The 26,199-nt window shown below is 40.5% G+C and overlaps 1 protein-coding gene across 2 annotated transcripts in view; it reads right to left on the reverse strand.

Annotated features, from left to right (window-relative positions):
• The window catches only part of PRKCZ (protein kinase C zeta), a 231,008-nt gene that overhangs the window by 27,532 nt on the left and 177,277 nt on the right, over positions 1–26,199 (reverse strand). For both annotated transcript variants that reach the window (XM_074306514.1, XM_074306515.1), the window contains 5 exons: positions 21,234–21,365; positions 17,740–17,821; positions 16,994–17,046; positions 13,477–13,665; positions 10,134–10,231 (listed from right to left, as the gene is read on the reverse strand). In XM_074306514.1, the coding sequence (XP_074162615.1) occupies positions 10,134–10,231; positions 13,477–13,665; positions 16,994–17,046; positions 17,740–17,821; positions 21,234–21,365 (554 nt within the window). The remainder of the gene's footprint in view (positions 1–10,133; positions 10,232–13,476; positions 13,666–16,993; positions 17,047–17,739; positions 17,822–21,233; positions 21,366–26,199) is intronic.

Consider the following 26,199-nt stretch of genomic DNA (forward strand, 5'->3'; position numbering starts at 1 on the left):
CTTTTTTCCTTTATACCACAGATTGTCAAAGAGTTTTTTCTTTTATAATCCCCTCCCTTGGAACCAAGAAGCAGTTATATATGCCCCATTCCACACCTACAGTCCACCACCTCTCTCTCAATTAAGTCATAGAATTCTAGAGATGGAAAAGACATTAATCTAGTTCAAACCCATAATTTTATAGTAGAAAAAACTGAAGTCCAGAGACATAAACTTCCTTTGCATCCAGGCTCCTCTGGATCCCATATTTAGTCAGCCAGCCATTGTCCCAGTGAAATGTAACCTTCTTTAGGCAAAGAACTATTTCTCATTTTGACAACCAGACTTTGTCTCACTCATCCCCTTCACTCACTCTATGGTCTAGCCATGTTCCTCACATGACAATCCATCTCTGGTTTCAGTGCACCATTATATTGTTGTGCCACAGTTAACTTTTATTGTCCTGCCTCAGTTTCCCTGAATTGTTCTGCCTTAGTTCCTACTTGTTCTGCCTCAATCCCCCTGATTGCAACACCACCACTCCTTCCTAATTATCAGGATATTTGATCCAGATAAGGAGAAAGACCTTCTATCTCAAGACATCATGACCCTAGACATTCCCTACTTATCAGAATGTCCGGTGCCTCCCCCCACCCTGTCAGAACCAAATTCCTGCTCTCAGTCCTCTGACTCCGCCTCTGCCTCAGTCTACCCTGGTAGCTTGGAGCCACATGTATATATTTTATGGGAACCTCACATTTTCTGCTGGATGCTTTGAGACATCAGCCCTAAGGACAACATGCCCCCGGCACAATCTCTCCCTTTCAAATAAAACTCTCTAATCTCTATCTAGCCTCAGTTTCTCTGGCATTACAATACACATCATTGCACTTTGTGCATGGACCAGGGATTTCACTGAGACAGATTAAACGCCAGACAGGAACTTTTCTCCATCAATGGAAATTGCCTGCTATATAACTTAGTCTTAGAGCCTCTCCTGGAATATTCAGAGGGAAAATGAGCAGACCAGTAGTAATACAAAGCTAGTATTGAACTCAGGTGTGTGGTGCTCCTCTTCTTGCACATAATAGCTACTTAATTATTGCTTGTTGGACTAGCATTGCATGGTGAAACTATTGATAGATTAATTATTTCTTTTGATCAACTCTTATTATTACCCATTTACCTATTATTACCTCTTTAACCTATATAAGATTGTTTGTTGTTTTAGAGAGAGGGCAAATAAGCAAGGGAGGAAGAATTGGAACAAAAATTATAAAGTTTTACAAAAATGAACGATGAAAACTATCTTTACATGTATTTGGAAAAATAAAATACTATTGAGAAAAGGTGTTGGGGGGGGGGGGGGGGAACCAAACCTCTCCTATTGCCTTCCTTTGTTATTTTCAAAGTCAGCAACCTATCAACTCAACAAAAGAATAGATAGTATTCTCCAAAAAATAAAAGGAGCAATTAGCCGATGCAGTGGGTAGAGCAAAAGGACTGGAGTCAGGAAACCCAAGTTGAAATCCAGCTTCCTCCTGGGCAAGTCACTTTGCCTCAGTTTCCTCATTTGTAAAATGAGCTGAAGAAAGAAATGACAAATCACTCTAATATCTGCCAAAAAACAAAACAAAACAAAGCAAAAAAACCTTCCAGATGGGATCACAAAAAATTGGATATGAAAGAAAAAATAACAATAAAAGTAGAAAAGGCTAACACTTGTACAATCCCCATTTCTGGAGGTGTTCAAGCAGGGCTTGGCTGCCCCTTTGTTATGAGAGGCCATAGAGAGTATTCCTGAATAAAATGGAAGCTGGTTTCTTCATTGTTAAAATCAGGGGCCTTTTCTCAATCCTCGTCTTTGACTCCCCAAAACATCGACACTGTTAATCACCCTCTTTTCCTGCATACTCTTTGGAATTCTATAACATGGCTCTTTCTATTTTCCTCCCACTTTCCTGATCACACTATCTCAATCTCCTTGTGTAGGATCATTAGCTATGTCCTGCTGACCAATTGTGGATGCTCCCAAAGGCTCATCCCAGGCCCTTTACTTTGCTCTTTCTCTCAACACTAGTGCTTAGCACAGTGTCTGGTCTACCTAGATACTTAATAAATATTTATTGATTAATTGATTATTGATCAAAGTGCTTACAACCCTTTCTATTTATTTCCAAATGGCCTTCAGATTTATGTCTAGTCCTAGTGTTTCTCTTGATCTCCAGGCACCAGCTGCTTTTGATCATCTTCATTTGGATATCCTGTAAGCATCTCAAATTGAACATGTCCAAATCAAAACTTCATATCTTCCTCCTCAAAATTTCCCCCTTTTCTGAGCTTCTCAATTTCCTGTCAAGGGCACCAGTACCCTATATATTTGAACCTCAGCATTTCCATCAATTTCTCACTCTTGGCATCCCATAAATCTAATCAATTGTCATCTTCTCAATTAACCTTCACAACATCTTCTACTGGTCTTACTGCCCTTCCTGACAAGGCTAAGAACTGGTACAAAAGCCTTTGGATTCCTGTCTCCTCTTCCAGACCATTCCTTTCTGACCATCTTCCACTTAAATTTCTAAGGTGACATAACTAATATACATGGCTGACCATATAATCCTCTGACTCCAGAAAGCTCAGTGACTCCTTGCTAACTGTAACCTACCTCCTATAACATTTAAATCTCTCCCGGGTCTGGCTTCAGATTATCTTTCAACTTATCTATCACTAAGCCATCTCCTGGACATGCTCGTCATTCTCCTGCCTTCATGTCTTCCCGTGGCCTGTACCTCACCCCCAGAGTGCCCTTCTTCCTCACTTACCTCCTTTTAAGACTTAATTCAAATGCTCCCTCTTATAAGAAGCTCCTAGCTGTCTGTGTTGTAGGTTCCACCATCCTGAATTACTTAGTCTATATTTTCTGTTTGTTTCTCAGTTGAATATAAGCTCCTTGATTGTCTTTCATCCTTCATTGTCTTTCTATATTTAGTGGATGATATATGGCAAGGACTTGCTGTCCAATGGATGAACAGAAGGCGAGATTAGATTGGTGGTGGGAAATTCAAATAGAAATGATGTTTAAACCATACACAAAGACTCTTAATAGTCACATATTGGATTAAAAGCTTCTTGAGGACAGGTTTAATCTTTTGCCTCTTTTTGTACCCCCCCCCCCCAGCCTTTGTTACCTGGTACTTAGGAGAAACTTAATAAATGTTGATGATTAGAAAACCACTTATTAATATTATATTTGTTCTATTGCATTTTTATAGTTTTAGGAATATATATTTCATTATTACATTTTCATGCAGTCCCCACCAAACTTGGTTATTTCTGAACTAAACAACATCTAAGGACCCTCTCACCTCTTAGAGCCAGAAGATCATCAATTAATTTATAGCTTTTGTTTTCTCTTTTCTCTCATTCTCACAGTCACTACTAGATGGTTCTCACATTGCCCCATCCCCACTTGTAACAAAAAGAATAAAGCAGCTTAGAAAAACTAACACACACACACACTTGTCTGGCAGTGGAAGCGACATTTCTCCCAGCTCTGTTTATTTTTTTTGGATAGTTCTTTATTCTCCTAATCTAAGCTATGTCTCTTCTTATTCCCTTAAATGTACCTCCTCTCGGACATAGTAAAAGTAAAGGAAGGTCTCCTTACTAAGAGAGGAGAGAATATGCATTTGAAAAATGCCTACTATGGACCTGGCATGGAACTGACTGATTTTATAAATATTATCTCACCTCATCATTTTTATTTATTATTATCTCATCCATTATCTAGTAACAGGCCATACTGGTTCGCTACATGTACATATACGTGCCCAACTCCCACCACCACCCCTTCATGAGATCAAATCATGATCTGGAAGGGATCTCACAGGCCCGTGGGGCAATCTCTAGCTGAGATGATGCTCAGGCACTCTATTCTGCTCAAAGCCTTCCCCACTGCTAAGGCCTTCCTTTCCCAACTATTTCATCTCTAATGATTTGCTTATATTTTATAACTTTATATTTTAATAACTTGATATCTGTGTTGAATGTGCTTTGTCTCCCCCGCTGGAATGTAAGTACATTGCTAATAGAGATTGAAAACTCAGAGTAAAGAGTGTGGGCTCCAGAATTTTAGCCCTCTGGCTATTTCCTGCCTTGGCTGGAGCCTGAAGTGAAGTCATAAAGCTTTATTTATGGCACTAATCATTGTCATGGCAACAGGCTCATTTGTTATATTGTGTGATCAAGTAGAAAAGTCAAGGAAGAGATGGAGTGCACATACATTGGGATGCTCACCAATCCCTGAGGACCAATGAAAACAGTGTACAAACTGGAAGACCTAATGCTTCATGGAAACTCCTCCAGTCCCCTTCCATCAGGTCACAGTCCTAGTTGTTAGCTTTATTCAGATTCAGAAAATCTCAGAGTTGGAAAGGACCATGTTGATACAGTAGAAGAAGTATTGGCTCTGGAGTGAGAGTCCCTTTAAAGAAAAATACCAGATTTTCAGACTTGATTCCAGGAAAAGCTAGCTAACAGTCTTCCATCTTGCTGTCCTTCACTCATCCAGTGATAGCACCATCCTGGGCTGCCTAGTATTTCTCACCCACAGCCCTCCACCTCCATACTTTTGCATTGGCTATTACCTATACCTAGAATGCCACCTGGGTACCAGGGCTTATACCGCTTCCTCTTTACTTCCTGGCTTCCCTTTCCTTTCCTGTACAACTCAGCTCAAATGCAAAGGAAGTTGTCTCCCATGTCAAGTGCCTTCCTTCTGATATCACCTCCCCCTTCTATTACATGTAGCTTATATGACATAGTTAAGCTTCTATGATTGTGCCCTTCTTTATAGCTCCAATACTTCACACAGTGCCTTAGTACTTATGCAAATAGTAGGTGCTTAATAAATGCATGTTGACCAATGGATTGGGTCTACTTTTGCATTGCCCCAATGTTACAGGCCCTAGCAAAGCCCAGGGAGACAGAGCAGGCAGAGGTGTCCTCCAACTTTTAGATCTCAGTGAGTAAACTAATTAATATTAATATTATAATTAATAATTATTAATATATTATAATTAATAATAATTAATATTAAATTAATAATAAAAAATTAGTGAGTTAAAAAATATTTTACTCACTAATTTATTTGGCAGGTTACTGCTGCCCCCATTAGGGACTCCTGAGCATAACTGACCTTAGCCCAAGTGGGTCTACACTTGAATTGAATTGAATTGAAAAAATTTCAATTTTGCTTCCAGGTGCCCTCCCTTTTCATCATGCTAGTGCTCCTGGGAACACAATTACCTACCCCTGATGCAGGGAAGTTAGAACATTAACTTGGTTCTAGAGTTATAAAAGGAAGAAGGGATGAATCGCTCAACTTAGATCTTAATGGGAGGTCAGGGGGTGGGGGCTGCTGGGAAGAAGCCCAGGCCTTTCAAGGACCAGGCTGACCTGCAGGAGGCCACAGGCTCAGCAGGACTCAAAGAAATGTGCCTTTTCACTAACTAGTAAGAAACATGAATCCTAGGGCCTGGGTCACTGCATAGTAGTGAAATTCATAGGTGTAATACAACAATTTACACGACAATTGAGCTTTGTTTTAGATATATTCTATATTCCAAGTGAAAAGGGACTCCAGGGAACAAGGTAGGATGCTTCATTTACTCCTTTGTGTCCAAGGCTATTAAGTGACTAGAGCCAGTGGGGTTCATGGCAGGGTGAGGGGTGGTTGGAGAGAGAGACTGTAAGGGGAGGGGACAACAGGCTCATCCGTCTGACCGGGAGACATGGGCGTGCTTCCTCTGTCCCACCAAGAGCAGGACACAACCACATTTTCCCCATCTGGCCTTTCTCTCTATTCATGCCGATACAACCAAATTCGGGACCCCACACTTGGATCACTGAAGTGGCCATATAATGAGTCTCTGTGGGGTTAATCTCTCCTCTTTCCAATCAGTTCTCCAAAGTGCTGCCAAAGCAATTTTCCCTAACTTGGACCCCATCGCTTCCCAGCTGAATAAAGTCCACTGGCTCCCAACTGATCCTAGAAATACTCAAGGGCAACCATAACCTGAAGCCCACCTGCTTTTCTATTTGCCATTATTCCCCAATTCATGCATTCCACTTTCCCGCCAATCCAAGCGACTTGGAAATCCCAGAAACTTGGCATCCCACCTCACACACAAGCTCCAGTCTGCCCAACACAGTATCATCTCACTGTGTTATTCCATGAACACCCATTTCTTCTGGGCTGGATATGTTCCTCGGGGAATAGCAATAAACTCAATACTACGTCTGCTTCTGGAAAGGGAGATGGCCTCCACTCACCATCCTTGTGGCATCCCAAACACAAAGTTTTCTAAACTCTCTGTCTTTCGTCTTTGTCACATATTCTTTCAGAGAGCTGGAAATGACCTCCATGGCCATCTAGGCCAACATAATCCCCAGGCTGGAAACTAAACACTTAAAAAATCCTTTTCATTCATTCAGAACTGAAGAAGGATCTATTCATCATGACCAATGGTCCTCCAGATTTTGCTTGAAGATTCCAGGGAGGGGAAAATTCAACTACCTTCAGAGTTTGCCTGTCCCCTTTAAACAAACTCTCATTGCTGGGAAGAGTGTTCTGCCTAATCAAAAATAACTATGTACAAAAAAGCTCTGTACAGTACAAATGGAAAATAATCAACAGAGATGGGAAATAATCAACAGAGATTGGAAAACATTAGCATTAAGGGGGATCAGGAAAGACTTCCTGTAAAGAGTGGGACTTTTAGCTGGCCAAAGGACAATAGTGTGACGTAGATGTTTCCATTATTTCAACAAACTGTGAAATGGAGGGGTTAAGTGACTTGTCCAGGGCCACACAGTAATACGGGCAGGGTTTAAACTCAGGTCTTCTTTACCCCCAGATTCAACGATCTGTTTACTATGACAAGTACCATTTATGGCAAATAAGTTAACACCTAATTATACTCTGTCTTATACTGTTGACTCATGGAAAGCAAATTCATATTTTTGATCTCTAAGACTCAGCTCGAGTGCCATCTTCTGTAAGAGAACTGTGCCAGTCCCGGTCTGTCACTAATCCCACTAGGCGCTAAAGTTTATCATCTAAGTCTATCCCAAACTTTAAATTCCTTTTTGTTGTTGTTCAGTCATATTCCAGTCTCTGTGACTCAGTCATGACTCCATTTGCAGTTTTATTGGCCCAGATACTGGACTGAAGTAGTCAGCTATTTCCTTTTCTAGCTCATTTTCCAAATAAAGGAAACTCAGGCAAAGAGAGAACAGGGTGAAATGACTTGTACCTGAGGCTGAATTTGAATTCACTCCAAGGCCTGGCTCCTTGACCATACCACTAGCTGCCCTTTAAGATACCTTAGCTACCTTGTACACACTAATTGTGCATATGTTGTCTCCTGCACTAGAACGTGAGCTCCTAGAGAATGGAGATTGCTTTTACCCTTTTCTTTATGGCCTCAGCATTTAGCAAAGTGTTCAGCCCCTTAATAAATGCCAGGTTCTGAGAGGAGGGCGCTTTTCTCCTACTTCTTCTCTCCCCTTCCTTCCCTGGGTATCTTGAGCCCAAAAATGTCTTTTGAGATTCAAGCTGGTGATTATACATTTGACCATTCTGAGGTATCACTGAACGACGAGATAATATTCTTCATCCTCCAAAATGAAGGTAGCACAAATACTGGACTGGATTTGGAGGCAAAAGTCCAAGATTCTAATTTCACCCTCGACATCATGACTTGCTAATCATTCCCCACCTCTGAACTCAATTTCCTCATCTATAAAATGAGAGGCTGGACATGATCAGTGAGGCCCTTTCTAATTTGAGCTATGAGCCATTTTCCCAATTCACTGTGACTTAGGATCTCATGGGAATTGGGGTTAAAAGGTAAACAAGGATCTTCCTTACTAGCAATACAAAGAGGGCACTGAAAATATTATTATTGAGGCTTGCAAAGCACTTTCCACATAGCATCTTGTTTGATCCTTAGGTCAAGTGAGTCAACCGGGAAAGAAATTGAGGCAGAAAACAACTACTTGCTGTTAGGATTCTAAGTATCTGGAACGGATAGAGACAATACTTATCTAATTTAGCATGATACTTAACATTTCTCTAGTTCAGTAATGTACTTATTAGAATTCCACAAGATTCCCACCTTTAAGAGAGCATACTTTTAAGGAGCTCCCACAAGCCCAGGGACAACCCAGAAGCCCACTCTCTTGGAGGAGAAGTCACATCCATTCCAACTGCCACCTTTGTGCTGGATGGAGACATTGGGAGGATGAGAGGCTGAAGCTGACTGGAGGCTGAAGAACAAACCTTTGGATTCAGAGACATTTGGAGGGAACTCTTGGAGCCAAGTAGAAAGAGAGGCCTCTACTAAAGCTAACCGGGTCCCAGGAAAAGAGAAAAGACTTTGAAGGAGAAAATAAAGGATTTGGACTTTATTATTTATTAATTCCTGGCTGCATCTGGAATTAGTAAACTGAACTGAAACTAAGGCTGCCTCCAGAAGCTCCCCAAGAAACCTGGTCCCAGAGAACAATTACAATTTGGAGAAGAGAACATTACAACTTGCCCAAAGTCCAAGATAGGAGTACATGGCAAAGGCAGGATTTAAACCTGGGATGTCAGGTGCTCTATAAATCCAGGGCTCTAGACAATAAACTAGACTTTTATAAAAGTTTCAGCTCCCTAATGGTAATGAAAGGCTGATTCCCCATGAAGGTAAATGGTAATAGATGCTCAAGGAAAGAGAAGTCACTTATTATTAGACGTTGGCTAACAACTGGAGGTAATGGGTGTTTCCTGAATTCTGCCCTGGGATTATACCCTAAGAATGACCATTCCATGCTGCTGAATTAGAGGTACAAATCAAGTGGTTAATGGCGCACATGCGCACTCACACCTGAGAAAAGAGGAGATGATTTGTAGGAAAGAGTCAAAAACACAGATTAGGAATCGATCCCATTCCATCCATCAACAATCCTCCAAAGACAAATAGCTAATCATGAACTCCCTATACACCTAAGAGCAGAAGGGAGCCCTGGAGAAAAGGGGCAAAAAAGGCACAGAATTCATGCAGTGAACAAATGTAAAATCCAGAACAAAGCACCCACAAGATGATCCTTTTAAAATAATCAGATGGTTGCCGGTGAAGGACTGGGAATCAACAGGTAACATTCATCCAGTGGAGCACCACATAAAGAAATGAGAGCTTGCAGTCTCAGGACCTGCGTCTGATTCCCAGTCCTGCCACCTTTTACCTGTATGATCTAATTTTCAAGGGCCTTTTTTTGGTCATCTTCAAAATTAGGAAAAGTAGATTAGAAGACTCAGAAGGTCTCCTCAGCTCAGACATTTACTGGTTGGGTGATCCTGGGCAGATCAATTATTCTTATTTGCCTAAGTTTTATCATCTGGAAAAATGAACTGGGAAAGGAAATGGCAAACCATTCACTTATGTATCTCTGTCAAGAAAATCCCAAATGGGATCATGAAAAATTAGACATGACTGAACAAAATTACCTGTGGTTAGATCTAGTCCTCAACTAGATAGAAAACTCCTGAAGAGTTTTTTAGTTCTCTGGATCCCCTAGCACAGAGTCCAGCATCTGGCAGATGGTGAGTAAATGCTTATTAACTTAGATATTAATTAATCATGAGGGAAACTAAAGACATCTTTCTTGGGTGGCTAGGTGACACCAAAGTGCACTGAGTTCTGGGTTTAGAAGACCAGATTCAAGATCAAATTCAACCTCAGACCCTTCCTAATGGTAGGGGCAAATCATTTCTCCACTGTCTACCTCAATTTCCTCATCCATAAAATGGCAAGTTAGGACAGCACCTACCTTCCAGAGTTGTTGTGAGGATCAAATAAAAACATAAATATAAAGCAATTAGCACATTGCCTGGCACATAGTGGGTGCTATATAAATAATATATAATATTTTAATAATAGTTTATAAATAATAACAAAAATTATCAAATTGTTACTGCCACTATTTTTTTTTTCTGACAGCCTCTCCAGAGGGCAATCCATATGGCAGTGACACAAGACCATCCTTGTCTGGAAGAACAAAGTTCCTGTGGTTAGAGAGAAGCCCCCCTCACTCTGCTTGCTTACCGACTTGTAGTCTGGAAGCAGGAATGTAGGCCCACGAGAAATGGGTTGCTGGAGGCCTGTTCAAATACATGCTTCTCTGTCTGTACCCAGTCGATATCCTGCAAGAGAAATTATATAACATTAGGTATAGCCCAACGGACCCTGGCGGTCAGGTGAGTCAGTTGAAATTTATTTTCCACTGTATGGCTGTCCCTATGCTAAGTGCTGACGATTTAAAGAAGGGCAACTCTCAGGATCTGCCCTCAAAAAGCTTAAAATCTAATAGGAAAGCAGATGGTTAGAGCAGCAGACAAACCAATTTTTCTCAGGAGAGCTTCCCCCCCTCCTGGTGCCCCCTTTTTCCAAGGAGAGGATTTTTCCATAGGGTCATGGATAGCTTTGACTCTTTCTTTACACCCTTAGTGATTGGCAAGCTTTTGTTCACTGGTGAAACATTCATTTATCATACAGTTGGTGAAAATGAACTCAGCTGTAGAAAATTCATTATGGCAAATTAAGTGAAAACAAAGCCCACAAATAAAAGCCAGGATTGGACAAGGCCAAAGGACAGATGGTGCCCCTTATTCCGCAGATCTGCATAAACCAAGGATCTAACTGAAAATCAAAGTTCTCTAGCTATGCAAGTTCTCAAAGGGCATCCCATCTAATCTCATCTTTTTCAGTTGAAGCAAAAAGAGGTAGATAGAGAAGAAAAGGTTTGTTTGATCTGTAGGGCAGAGTGGACTAAAATGTTGAAAGCTTTGGCCAAGTCAATCAACAACAATTTATAATTATGAATTGATAGAAAAAGATCTGGAGGTTTTATTAGGCTGCAAACTCAGAGTTATTGAGGAGGATATATTAGCCTACACAGGTAATGCAAGCAGAGGCTATATTGGGAGAGGAATGGTATGTAATGCTAAGAAGGTAACCCAATCCCTTTATACAATAGTAAAAATAGTAATATTTATACTATATTAATAGTAATGAATAGCAATAATAACTTCACATCTGAAGTATTGGGCTAAACTCTGGGTACCATATTTAAGAAGGATGTCAATAGTCTAGAGCAGGGGTTCTCAAACTATGGTCCTCGGGCCAGATGCGCCCGCTGAGGACGGTTATGCAGCCTGCAGGTTTATGGGAAATGGGCTGAGGGGCGAAGACAGTGTGAGTTTTTGTTTTTACTATAGTCTGGCCCTCCACCAGTCTGAGGGACAGTGAACTGGCCCCCTATTTAAAAAGTTTGAGGACCACTGGTCTAGTGGGTGACCAAAAGAAGACAATGAGGAAGGAAGGTCCTAAAGTCTGGTATATCAGTTGAAGGAACCAGAGTTGTTTAGTCTGGAAGAGAAGACTCAGGGGGACATGACAAGAATTATTTAAAGGGCACTTAGAAGAGAGAGTGGATTTATTCTGCTTGGCTTCAAGGGGGCAGAGCTGGAAGTAGTAGGCCAAAAGTATAAAGAAGTCCCTTTACATTTAATATCAGGAAGAACTTCCTAAGGAGAGCTGTACCGAAATGAAGTGGGCTGCCTTAAGAAGTGGTACACTCCCTTTGCCTAGAGGTCTCTGAACAGCAGCTAAAAGGCTCCTTGCTGGGACAGAGCAGCACAGCATTATGGGCAGAGAGAAAGCAGAGAAGCCATGATAGGGAAGATGGGCAGAGGTTTAAATGAGAAATAAGTCAGCAGAAGGCCACTAGGGGGCGAGTTGGCTAGAGCAATAGATCTGGAATCAAGTTGAAATCCCATCTCAGATATAACTGTGATTGACCCTGAAAAAGTCACTTCATTTCTCTTTGCCTCCATTTCCTGACCTGTAAAACAGGATAGTAACAGCATATATCTCCCAAGATCATTGTGAGGATCAAATAAGATGTTATGATTGATAATGGATTATTGAGAATTAATCAATTTATTAGTGACATAATATCAATATTGAAAGGCATTTGGCAACCCTAAAAGTGTCATATAAATTCAGAGATTGAAAAGTCACTTCCCTAATAAAAAAAAACATATTCTGATTCTCAGACAAGGAAACAAAAACAATCCCCATATAAGAAAGGAAGTAAACAGGATCTCAGCTATCAAGCTGAAAAACTCAGAGACTATCTAATTCAGCCTTTCCCCTACCCCTTTATTTTTCAGATAAGGAAACTGAGGCCCAGGAAGTTGAAAAATATTTATTTAAAGCCACATGGACAAGAAATAACAAGGCAGGTGCTCTTCTGTTGGACCATATAGCCTTCCAAAGATAACTCTCAAAACAGGATTTCCATTCTGAAGAATTCCTTCCATTTATACTTATGTATTTTGGACAAAAGCATTTATTGGTGTGCCGTCTCCCCCTGAAGAATGGGGGCTCCCTGAGAATAGGAATAGTGCTTTTGTTTTTTCTTTGTATCCTTAGAGTGTACAGTCACAGCCAGTACTATGTTTGTTGACTGAGTGACTGACAGTTGGTGGCAAACTAAACACAACACCTGCCATTCCCCTCTAGAACCAAAAATTAACATACAAGAGTGATCACAAGGGATGAAGCTGCTTTAGATTAGCACAGTGAAGAAACCCCCATATATACATTCACAAAGAACTTAGTTTGACTCCTACTTTGGTTATCTACTAGATATTTTAATTAAAGTCAGCAAAGAGGCACACAAGATAGAGCATTGAGCTTGAAGTACAGAAGAAATAGATTCAAATCCAGCCTCAGATTCTTATTATCTATGCTATCCTGAGGAAATCATTCCATCTCTTTCCTCATCTGGAAAATGGGGAAAATACTTCAACCTACTTTACAGGATTACTGTAATCAAATGAGCTCAACATAGATCCCAACAGAAGTCTCTTCTAGATCTCTTACTAGGAGGATGATGGCATGGAAAGAACACAGCTTTTGGGGTCAGAGATCTCCTGATCTATTACTTGTTTCCAGATGATGATTTACACTGTGTCTCCCCTATTAGACTATGACTTCATTGAGGGCAGGGGCTATCTTTTAGCCTTCTTTAGACCCTCCAGCACTTAACATCCTGCTTGAATATAGTAGGAGCTTAATAAATGCTTGATGAGTCACCGTGTGAGATTTTGGACAAGACAATCAATTCAATTTAGTTCAATTTAAAACACACACACACACACACACACACACACACACACACACACACACACAACCATCTGACTCCAAAGCCTATGCTCCAAAGCCTATGCTTTCATCACCAAGCTAGGTTGCCTTCTTCCCAGAAATTTCTCTTCCACAACCCACCAGGTTTAGAACATTCTCCCTCTAGTGGCTAAAACATACAATAACCTCTTCTACCCAGACCCCATTTCCAGGTTTTTTAACCAATAAAATCACTTACTTCATCATCGTGGACCAACTCCTTTTTGACTACCTTCATGGCATAAATCTGATCATTCTTTTTCAACCGCACTAAGAGAACTTTGGCATAACTTCCCCGTCCAATAACTCTGATTAAATCAAAGTCCTGCAGCCCGAGCCCCTGAGATATTTTAATTCCATCCATTCCATCAATAACTGGCTTAATGTCCTAAAAACAAAAATAGGAAAGATTTATTTGGCAGGTTCTGAGAACAAGAGCAATTTCACCAGAGAACATTTTTCACAATATGATTCTTCACTTCTCAACACCCATGAGTGCTCAAAACCATCTCCTCATCCTCATTTGCACTCTCATGACTGTCATTCCCAAAGAAAGACAGAAGAATCAAAGAACCAACAATTCTTCAGGCAAAGAAAGGAATCCAGTGGGACAATAGTGAGTATGTGGTTAGCATTCTATCCTACAATCTGTTTTTGACTTAGTACATAAGCCCTGGAGAGCCACCCGAGGGTTGAGGAAAGGACTGGTATAGGGTCACCAAGCTAGTGAATCAGGAATATAGGATTTGGAATCAGGCTTTATTAATATTTAATATTATCTCTCCAGCCAATCATAGAATAAATTAGAAAATTGCCAAAGCTTAAGTAATCATACAAAAAGAGAACTTGGAGGTATTATGTACAATCCCCTTGTTTCATAGAGGAGGAAACTGAGGCACAGAAAGACTTGCTGAAGGACATACATCTATTTGAACCAAGTTCGTACATGAATTTGAACCAAGTTTTTTCTTGACTTCACTATATACATAATAGCTGAATTATTAACTGTAAATACAGATCATTCAATTCCACTAAAAGTCTTAAAGAAATATTGGCCCTCAACATTAAAGTATCTATTGATTAGATTCTAACCTCTATCAATAAGCATTTCTAAAGCACCTACTAGGTGCTAGGCATCAGACTAGATAGTTTGAATTGAAGGACCAGTCCTACCTTCAAGGAGCTTACATTCTATTTTTTTTTTTTTTTCCTTCTGAGGCTGGGGTTAAGTGACTTGCCCAGGGTCACACAGCTAGGACATGTTAAGTGTCTGAGACCACATTTGAACTCAGGTCCTCCTGAATTCAGGGCTGGTGCTCTATCTACTGCCCCACCTAGCTGCCCCAGGGGTTACATTCTACTTGAGAAGGAGGGATGTACTTGCTCAACAACAAGGAATGATTAAGTGATTAAGTGTGTTAAAGAATTGTGCTTGGAGGGACAAGGACCAAAATCTTACCTCCCTTCATTCTATTCCACTCTCAATTTCCATTCCATTTCTATGACCACATCTACTCTTTTAACTAGAAAGCAGAAGGAAGTTTTTAAGACTGCACAACTCTTGAGGGAAGATCCCCAATTAAAGAGCATATCCATCAAGCAAAGAAAGAATCTTCTCTCTTTGTATATACATGTATGTACATGGAGAGGATTGGTCAAACTTTGAGCACTTCAGGCAAAGGCAATAGCCCCATTGACTGACGATTTTTGTTTCAAGAACGAGTGAAGTATATGTGCCAGGGAAACCAGGGAACTGGGACCCAGGAGCTTGGCCCTGATTTTCCAACTCTGCTCAGTCTTCTCTGAGAGGATTAAATAATACGTGTCGGTAACCCCAGCTAAGTGTTGGGAGGACAGCAATGTGAGTGACTACAATACTCCATGATAGCATCTGTCTCTACTATTAATAATGCAGAAATTTTTAGTGGGATAAGAATGAAACTGAGATATTACACAAAACTGGGAATCCTTGATGAGCCATGAACACCACTTGATCTCATTGAACCTCAGTTTCCTTCTTTGTAAAGCAAAGGAGTTGGATTCAATGAGCTCAAAGGTCCCACACAGCTCAGAGTCTTAGAACCGAAACTCTTGAAAGAAAGGGATTGTTCAGGCATTTCTTCAGAAGGGGCAGTGTGTAGGGGATTATCTGCCAAGGGAAGGCCAAAGGAGAAGGAAGCCCCCCAAATCCCCATGTTGGTCACTCTGCTTTTGCATTTCTCCACAGTCCAAGAGAACTGAGAGAGCATTGTGCATCAGGTCACATTCCCCGGCAGGCAAGATAGACAGTGACTCACTCACGCCCTCGTGCTGAGCACGGTCACTCCAGTGAGTGGGGGGATGGTCTGGGGGCAGCACAACAGATGTCAAAGGAGGGAGGATGGGAAGGATGCACTCTTTAATGAACATTTTATGGACATCTAAAATTTAAAAAGAAACCAGGATAAACAATGTACCAAGGGGGAGCCTGCAAGAAGAGATGAAATGCCCCCACATCATTCCTAATGGGAATGTTTACAGAAAGGCTGAGAACACCCATGAGACAATAAAAGGGCCAGAGGATATGAATTCAAATCTTGCCTCTGGCACTGTGTCATGTTGACCAGATCACATGATGTCTTGGGGTCTCTGTTCCCACATCTATAAAATGAAAGGACCTGATGTTTACTTACTTGTCACTCTGGGATCTTAAAGGGGATCCTGAGGAGAAGATTTTCTCTCTTTGAGTCTCATTTCCTTGTCAATAAGATAAGGGGATTGCTGGGATTCTAGGTCACCGGTGCCTTAGTGCATAAGCACTAATTTGACTGTGTGACCCTGGGTAAGTCACTTAACCTTGTTTGCCTCAGTTTCCCAATTTATAAAATGAAACGGAGAAGGAAATGGCAAACCACTGCTGAATCTTTGCCAACAAAACCCCAAATGGGTTCAAGAAGAATTGTACATGATTGAAACAATAACCAAGTCTCTTCATGGTCCTAAACAGGACTCTGGGTAAATCACTTGTTTTTAAACCTCAGTTTCCTTGTCAGGAAGAGGAGAAGTTCCATCCAGCTCTAGCTAGGAACTACCAATGCAGCTTAGACTGGCCTCTAAATCTAAGGCATTTTGTAGTGTCTATCACCATCTAAATAGTGTCTATCCCCTTAAATAGAGGGGACTGACTCAGCAGATGATGAGGAGGATACCATTTGTCCTTTTGGGGAAATGCAGCACACGGTGGCCCTTGTCAAGCACCAGCTGCTAGCTCGTCCTCCCCTCTTCATCCAAGGTCTGTCCTTGAGAAATAGGAGTGAGACCCAATCTGTGCACGCTATTTCTTTGTCAAGAAGGGGATCTCGACCACAGGCTGCACTAACTCAGATGTGGCAGGTCAAGTCTCCCCTGCGTCCTATGTAGTAGGAGGAGGTAGAAGTTGTCACTCGAGGAGGGACAACGTAGTAATGGGAAGTTCAGAAATAGAAATAGACAAAGGAGAAGAAAAAAATCTAAATTCAGAAAAGCTTAACGTAGAGATATAGTTATGTGGGAAAGCTAAGCAGACAATTTAAAATGTAACATTTTTAAAAATAAATTAAGATATATTGAAAGACAGGAGAATAGACATCTTATAAACAAGTAGCTCCCAAGATTACCTAGAATTAAAGCTATTAATGAACTAATACTTGCCAATTTTTGAAAAGAATTATTAATTAGGTTTAAAAAAATAAACTCACCTCAGAATCATCTTTAAGGCTGTCACGTTTCCGGGTTGAGGAAATATAAGCGACTAATAAAGAAAATGAAAAGAGAAGTTCAGTTTTTTTTTTAATTTTTTTCCCAGCATTAAAGACCCCTACCCTTGAGATTAATGTTTGCTGGTTCTTGGTTTGGAGCCTCCAATCAACTAGGAACTGATGGCTCTGAAAGGAGAATCCTTAAAATTCATAGTCAAGGCCCCTGATCGACTACCTGGTAGGTGAACTTATGATACCGTAACTTGACACACTGCATTAAAATGGCATCGGGCAGATTTGTGGGCAAGTATCCTGGATTGGGCTGCAAACTGAAATGGGGAGGCAGCAGATGGCAGCTGGGGCTCATGGATGCCGGCTCCCAAGTTGTGGCTCTCTCCTAGATATAACTACCTCTGGATTTCATATAGTTCCCACTCTGACTTCCTGGCCAGAAAAAGGGCAATGGGATACTACTCCCATACCCAATTCCTTTCACTTTATTTATTTTTTTTAGAAGTGCCAAGCAAGAAAGTCATAGCTAACTAATGTCTTGTCTCCAATTCACCAATCTAACCAAGTCATTCGTGTCTACACCGAGGACTAATTCACCTCTTTTTTGGATCCAAGTAAGCAGAGGATTTAGAAATATGTTTTTTAAAGGAAAAAGGATGCAACTATGGTGTCAGTCTGTTCAAAAATCAACAGAATAAGAGGCAGTTTCAAAGAAGAGAAGGAAAGATACATACGTCCATCAGTTTCTTCGGAGGGAAGGTCGACTTCATCATTTTTATCATCTATTTGAGGTTCTTGGGAAGGCATCACCGAATCCTGGCAAAAACAAATGACATCAAAATGATTCATCATTATCATCAACTAATGTAAACTGGCCGGGAGACCTTTCCTCCCTCCACCAGCTCCAAAGCAGAAAAGCCTGGAGACTGAATCTCCAACTCAGTGACCTTCTCCACGGTTCCTCCCTGTCGCCAGCCAGATGAGGGGCCAATTGGCCCAAACTCCCTCTGGCCCCCAGAGGCTCTGAGGCAGAGAAGGACAAGAAGGGAAGGAGGCTCCAGGCAGAAATCTATAGGATGACTCTGGGTGAAATCCAGGACTCCATTTGTTGTTTCTCTTGTTTGATTAGATGTCTCTAAAGTCCCTTCCAGCTCTCAGATTATGTCATAAGGGTCTGCCTGGCCACCATGTCTCAAGTGACTTCTGCCAGAGGAGAGACTGGGGTCCTCTCCAAAATGTCACTCTTATCCTTGCTTTGGGGCCCCAAAGTCTGGATCCAGAGAAAGAGTCAAAAAAATCAGCCCAGAAATAAGAGGCAAAATTTCTTCTCTTCTTCATAAAGAACATAGAACCAAAGCCTTTTACAGCTCAAAAGCTCACACTCCCTTATATGCATTGGACAATCCTCCATTCCTCTGGGCCACACAAATCTACCCATCTAAAAGATAGCCTACAACACTGAGAGCTAGATCAAATTAGATGAAATTCAGGATTATCATGAACTCAAAGAACTAGACTTGGAAAGAACCTCAAAGATCATCAAATCCAATTTCAACATTTTACACATGGGGAAACTGAGCCCCATGGAGTTGAAGAGATTTTGCCAAAGTCGTAAAGTTACCAATGATTTGGAAGGGAGTCAGAAGCCATCTAAGCTAATGAATTCATGTTACACAGGAGGGAACTAAACCCAAAGGAAGTAAGGTCATTTGCTGAATTTCCCAATGAGAAAGGTAGAATCTGAACCCATTTATGGGTGGCCAAATATTTCTTCTGAAACACGAATTCATTTCTTTTTTTTTTCCTATCAAATAGGTAAAAGAATCGATGAGGCATCAGAAGAACAGAGTTTGAATCTCACATTTTAACATTTTCAAGCTAGTCATTTCACTTGTCTGGGCACTGCTTTCCTAATATATAAAAGGGAGCTGATGACACCTTTCTCCAAGGGCTGTAGTGAGGTTCTTTGAGATAATGTATGTAAAGCACTTTGGGAATTGGAAATAAAAATGCCCAATGTTATGATGATCTCTAGGGACGGATGGGGCTACCAGTCCACTAGAAATAAACTCCCGCCAAGTGATAGATAGAGCACCAGGCCCGGAGTCAGTAGGACTTGAATTCAAGTCTAACCTCAAACACTTACTGGCTGGATAAATCACTCAATCCCCAAAGGCTTCCCTCCTCCCCCAAAAAGAAGAGGAATTGCAGCTGTGGTCCCTTTCACAAACTTTGACCAAGCTTTTATTCCCCGCTCAGCTCCTTCTGGTGTTTTCACGGTGTGACATCAAAAACAAATTAAAAAACAAACCAAACCTCAACTCTACTCCTGATCATTAATTATACTTTAACGAAACCCAGGAGGCATATGGAGGAGATAAAAATTCAAATTCAATTAAAGATCTTGCTTATTCATTCTTATTACACCATTCGAGTGGGGCCAGTTGGCAACGCGAACCATGTCTCCAAAGCCTATTGGAACACACAGTGATGCCAAGAATCCAAGACGCTGACAAGCTTGTGTCTGGATCTAGAGTCGACGATGGGTTGGAATTGTGTCTGGGTCACTTGCATGGTTCTCAAGCTTGGACAGACCATTTTCTGCCTGGGCACCTCAGTTTCCCCCTCTCAGACCAGATCGTCTCCTATTTGGCTCTAAGACTTGATTCATGATATTGACCTTGATCCAAAAAAGGTCAGATTCATTTCAGCCATTGTGAAGAATGGGTTCTTAATTGCCTCAATAAAAGAAGTGAAAAATTGACCAAATTTAGACTATGGGGCTTTCTTGGAGCAATATCCTGGGGCACTAAAGTACTTCATGAAGACTGGCACACATCATGTGTGAGTAGGTATTAATAGTATGATTAAGTCCAATTCAGACTTGAAGAAATTGAGGTTAAGTCATAAAGGGACTTTTCTACTGTCGTGATTACCCAGATAAGTAAGCAGAATTTGAACTTAGGACTTCTCAGCTCTTTAAATCCAACAAGACACTACATCTCTTGGAGTCTCACTTTGTTCAATTTCAACGTTCGAACAAAATTTAGAACAAAGATGACCCAATAACAGCATCCTGTCCATATCATGTCAAGAGCTGTTCCAAGATGAAAAATCAGAAAAAGGAGAAATACAAAAAACAAAAAGACAAAGCAATACAAAGCAGAGTAGAGGGGATGGGAAAAGTCAGGAATACTTCAGTTTGATTTTTGCCTCTGAGGCTGACTTATCTGGGGAATCATGAGAAAAGGTGCTCCCCTCAGCCTCAGTCTCCTCATCTGTACATTGGACATCAAGATTTCTGTCAACTCTGGACAGAAATAACTACACCCAGAGAAGGAACACTGGGAAGTGAATGTAAATTGTTAGCACTACTGTCTATCTACCCAGGTTACTTACACCTTCGGAAGCTAATACTTAATGTGCAACAAGAAAATGGTATTTACACACATATATTGTATCTAGGTTATATTGTAACACATGTAAAATGTATGGGATTACCTGTCATCGGGGGGAGGGAGTAGAGGGAGGGAGGGGATAATTTGGAAAAATGAATAAAAAAAAAAAAAAAAAAGATTTCTGTCAACTCCTTCCCACCCCCTGCCCACCACCCTAATGAGATATGTGAACTACTGTGCCCACTGATTTGGGAGGGCATCAGAAAGCACGTGGATGACTCTGGCTTCAGATGCATGCTAGCTGGGTGATGCTTGGCAAATAAATTAACCATTCTCAGACTCACTTTACCCATCCTACAAAATAAAGACAAGAACCTCTCAGACAGTCACAGTGGCGACGACATGAGATTAATCTCAAGAGTAAACCTTCAACGTCTATTTTTTTTAAAAAGCCAACCATCATCATCACCATGAGAGAGGGAGTATAGAGCATCCAACAGAATGCCCATTTAGTGATCTGTGAAGGTTTTGACATTGGTCCAAAAGACAAATTCTTTAGTTAGTAAGAATAGTACAACTAGCATGCTGAATTACTCTTGGGGGGAATGCCATTATTACCCCCAGAGGACATAAAATGAAACCAGATCTCAGAGAGATGAGTCATTTGCCCAAATAAACTATCTGAGGCAGGATTCAAACCTTATTACTCTGCCCAGCACTCCACAGATAAGACCACGCTGCATCGCTCAAATATATTTCAATGAGCCGAATCCTGAACCCCTGGCATCCCAATACCGATTCCCTCTCCCTTGGATCGTGATGCTACTTACCATATGCCTTTTGCAGGTCAGTGGTACAAGTATATGACAACGTTTATGGACCAGTAGTTTGCAGTTGATACACTTGTAGCCTTGCCTTCCGAGACCCCATATCCTTTCGCTGCACTGGCCACAGTATGCTCTCTGTAATACAAAGCAAAGATCTATGTAGCAATCACACAATCACCAGGCAAGAGCTCACTGCTTGTACAGACATGTAAGAGACAGGGGAGAAAAGACAAAATAAGACACAGTGCTGCAGGCTTGGGGTGTTGTGTGCCTATATGCCCAGGTCGCATACAAGTTTCTCAGACAAAAATGAGGGGGAAAAGTTTAAGTCCTGCTCAACATAATAGTATCCAGAAACAGAGAAAGGGACTCCTAAGTCCCAAGATGGGAGTTTATGATATAATCTAATACACTGTCTAAATCACCCATTAAAGTAAGGCCAATGTGAGTGTACTTCTTATTTTATATCCTATAATTAATTTTTAGCCATATCAAATTTGCTTATATACCCACAATGGGGGTGGGGGTGAGATTAAATATAAGAGAATGTTATTCATTTTTGCCTTGCTGCCTCATTTATTTATATCAAAATCACTATTGGGTATCATCACCATGCCAATCTATCCCTATTATTGAGTATAATTGTTCAATTCCATTTTAAAAAAATATCTATGAATTTATCCTATGGATTAGGTATTGTGCTAGATTTTGGGGGTCAAAGGAACTGCATTTTTGTAAATTTTTTTAAAAAAAGTTTGTAAATACAGTAGTCTCTGCCCTCAAAGTACTTAAAATCTAGAGAAAGACTAAAATCTAGAGAAAAAAATGAGCATATATATATAATTATATGTCTCTCTCTTTCTCTTTCAAGTGTCTATAATTAATCAATCAATTTATTATGTGTGTCTGCCTACATGGAGGAATTTGGGAGAAAAAAAGTTTCCATAAATAACAATATTAATAAATATTATAAGTCCTCCTAAATACCAAAATTAAGTCCCCATAAAATGCCAATATGAATATTGGAGGGACAAATAACCAATATTAAAGCAATATTTTTTCATGGTAGCAAGGAACTGAAAACAAAATTGATATTCAAGGAGTAGAAAAAAGCTAAATTAATCGTGGCTCATGAATATCACAATGCAAACACACAGTAGGAAATACGGAAAATGAAAAATTTAGGAGCATAAGAAAACTCAGATGAACAAAAAAAAAAAAAAAAAAAAAAAAAAAGGAAGTAGCTAAGAAAACGAACAACACAATATTATAACAATATAACTAGAAAGGATCGAAAAGAGTCAATTTCTCCATGTCTCCATGTCCTAGAATTACACCAATAAGAAGCCTCCCCCTATACATACACACACCTATACTAACAAACTTTATAGAGGTGGGGAGGAGGCCCAAAACTACATATAATTTTAAGTCTTTTGATTAATAGATCTTGAACCCTCATCCATAATTCTTTATATATATATATATATACACACACACACACACACACACATACGTATCAAAGTTTTCTTCTAAAAGATGGCTGAGGGGAAAGGGGACATAGTACTGAGAGGGAAAGGTTATAGAAGAAATGGGGAAAATAAGCACAATTTTAAAAAACAAGCATTTAATGATGAGAACATAGATTTAGAGCTGGCAGGCACCTTAGAGTTCAGTGAGTCTAAACTACTCATTTTATACATAAGAAAATTACGTGCTTGACATCCCAAGTCAATGAAGGGTTGTACTGAAAGTTGAGACCAAGTTCTGTGACTCTAATATAAGATGATGTCCATGGAAGGACCCACAAGTCTAATTGTGGAAGGTCAGAGTTTACTTGGCTAGCAGAGCCGGTGCTTTTAAGACAGGGTAGGTCACCCAGCACACCTAGTCCAGCCAGCGGGTACCACACTATGAGAATGTTGGATTGAACATCCAGTTAGTTACGATTTAGGCTAGGCAGTCCAGCAGTGAGGATCAGACGGGCACCAGCCCAAAGAGAGGATGTGACCTTTGTGTCCCTCCAAATGTCTTTCAAGTTGGATTTGCCTCAAAGCTCCTTGCTGATTCATCCTCAGTTTCTCAGTGGGGTCAGGAAAAAGTTGCTAAGATTCAGAGCCCTGCTTATAGTCACAGAATTTCAAAAGTGGGCAGAGACCTTGGAAGAAATTTGTAGCTGAGCAAGAAGCATCTTCAGAAGTCTTTTCTTGAAGACTTACAGTGAGAAGCAAACCTCTACTTCCTGAGGCCACCCTTGCCTTTTCTGAATTCTGTAATGTGAAATCTTATTCCTTTCAATTCCCACCCCTTCGATGCTGTTTCCGACATTTGGTGCTGAACAGACGGAGCTGACACCTTTTTCTATTCTTCAAATTCTTGAGAACTATTCCTGTGTAATGCCCATCTTTCTCCCCCTCCACAAAACACACACATACCCTTAAACTTTTCTTCTCTAAGAAAAACACCCATAATTCCTTCATCTGGTCCACAAAACCCTTTTAATGTGGCGACTTGCTGTTTGTCATCTCCAAATTATAGTCTTTAACAACTTATATTCACTTAACAATAAACAAAACTGTAACTAGTCTATAGCAAATGGGGCTTTACCAGTTTACCCGTCCTACAAAATATAGACAAGAACTTCTCCATCACTAATGGTGATGATGAAATGACATAGGTACATAAACGTTAAAAAGACTATTTTTAAAAATTTTTTATTTTAAAAAGCCAGCCGCCACCGCCATCATCATCATCACCATTAGAGAGGGAATATGGCAGCTTCCTAGCTTTTCTGACTTCAAGTCAGAATAAAATCTCACCTTCCATTTCTGGTTCAATATCTTTCTTCTGGAATCATATACCTGTCTATATACATATACGTGTGTGTGGGGGGGGGGGGGCTACCATTGCACTGAGTTCCCTGAGAGACAGAGACCATATTTTTTGTATTCTCTGTATCCCCACTGTTTAATAACCCAAAATGGGTACACTGTAGAAGCTTATTAAATACTTGAGAACTCTAGAGACATGGGGTCCAATTAGACCTGTCAACACCTTCAGTATCTCATTGCCTATAATATGCCAAGCATTATAATAAGAAAAGGAAAAAACTCAGATGAGGAAACTGAGGAAACAGAGATTCAGTGCTTTGCCTAAGATCACATGAAGCATGATTTGAATTCAGACCTTCCTGTCTCCAGGACCATCCACCCAATTAGCAAGCTGTCCCTAATATATCAACAAAAATTCAAGGTTTCCATGAAGACATCCTCAAGCTAATGAAGGAGGAGAGGGAGGGGAAAATGTCTATGGCTGCCATGATGAAAAATGGGAGAGTTGTTGAACTTCCCCCCGTCATATTTCTTTATTTAATTTTTTGGGGGGGGGTCATAAAAGATAGCTGAGAGGAAAGTGGACATTGTAATGAGAGAAAAGGGTATGGAAAAAAAAGCAAAAACAAAAACAAAATCAAAAACATAATTTGAAAACAACAAGCATTTAATGATGGAAACAGAGATTTAGAGTTCAGTGAGTCTAAACCATGCATTTTAGGGGTAAGAAAATTTCTTGCTTGACAAGACACGAGTCACACAACAAATCCCAGATGGACAAAGAAGAGGAAATCAGCCTGACAAATCCCGCCACTAAGGAAAGAGATGTGCTCCGTTTGTAAGCGGTGGTTTTTTAGGACAATGTCCCAGGGAACACTCGCCGACTCTAAACTTGCTGAGCTGGGAGCTGTCTGTGTGCACAGCTCAAAAAGGTTCTGATGATAATGGGATCACAAATGTGCAGCTAAAATAAAATCTTTTTTTCCGATGCACATTTGTATGTTTCATCTAGTAGATGATAGTATATTGACTACCTTATGGATTCAATCTATTTATGAGGAAGGGAAGATGTATTGATATAAATAAAAAAAAAAAATTACAAACTTTAAAGCACAGTATAAATGCCCCTTAGGATTATTATAAAAGATTAAAAAAATAAATAAATATTGCTCAGATGGTGACATGAAATTGGATAGATAACCTCTTGAAACCTGACATCCCACTGATTCTAAAATTATTGTCCCCACATGTACCATCAACAGATCTAGCTTGGGCAGAGATTAAAAACAGAGAAAGGAAGCACAGAGTATAGCAGAAAGAGTAAGGCTTTTGGAGAAAGAGATCTGGGTTCGATGCCTGTTTTGATACTTCCGGTCTGGGGAACTTCAGGAAAATCACATACCTCCTTTGGACCTCAAGCTTCCTGCTTGATGAAATGAGTTCATCTAAGGTTGCTCAGAAAAAGGCCCAGAAGTGAAGCAGGAGAAGGGGGAGATCAGATGCTATTTGGAAAAGTGCATGATGCTCTCAGTAACCCCCGAGCTTCTCTCAGAAAGCAAAAGTCTGACTTTTTAACACCAATATTCCTCTGCTGTGAGCAGCCCCACATGTCTGTGAATCATGGGACATGATGATCAGGAAGAGACACCACTGCCAGTGACCCAAAGGACAACAGAGGAGACCCAGACTGGTATAAATAGGCTGGGGCTTGTTACCATCGTGACCTGCAGAAAGCAATGTTATAAAAGACTGCATGAAGGACGTGTGGGGAGTCTAGTTAAGCCAGGTGACCTGCTTGGAGTCTAGAGGGCCCCTTTTCCTGTCTTTAAAACATAGCCCCAGGGGCAGCTAGGTGTGCAGTGGATAGAGCATCAGCGCTGAAGTCAGAAGGACCTGAGTTCAAATCTGTTCTCAGACACTTAATACTTCCTGGCTGTGTGACCCTGGGCAAGTCACTTACCCCAATTACCTCAGCAAAAACAAAAAGCCACAGCCTCACATACTTCCGAGCTGACCAAGTCATCTATTCCTGTTTGCCTCAGTTTCTTCATCTATAAAATCAGCTAGAGAAGAAAATGGTAAACCATCAAGTAGAAATGGAGTCATGAAGAGTCAGACAAATTCTATTTATCAGTTAGTCA

Source organism: Sminthopsis crassicaudata, chromosome 3 (assembly GCF_048593235.1).
Source record: "Sminthopsis crassicaudata isolate SCR6 chromosome 3, ASM4859323v1, whole genome shotgun sequence".
Lineage (NCBI taxonomy): Eukaryota > Metazoa > Chordata > Mammalia > Dasyuromorphia > Dasyuridae > Sminthopsis > Sminthopsis crassicaudata.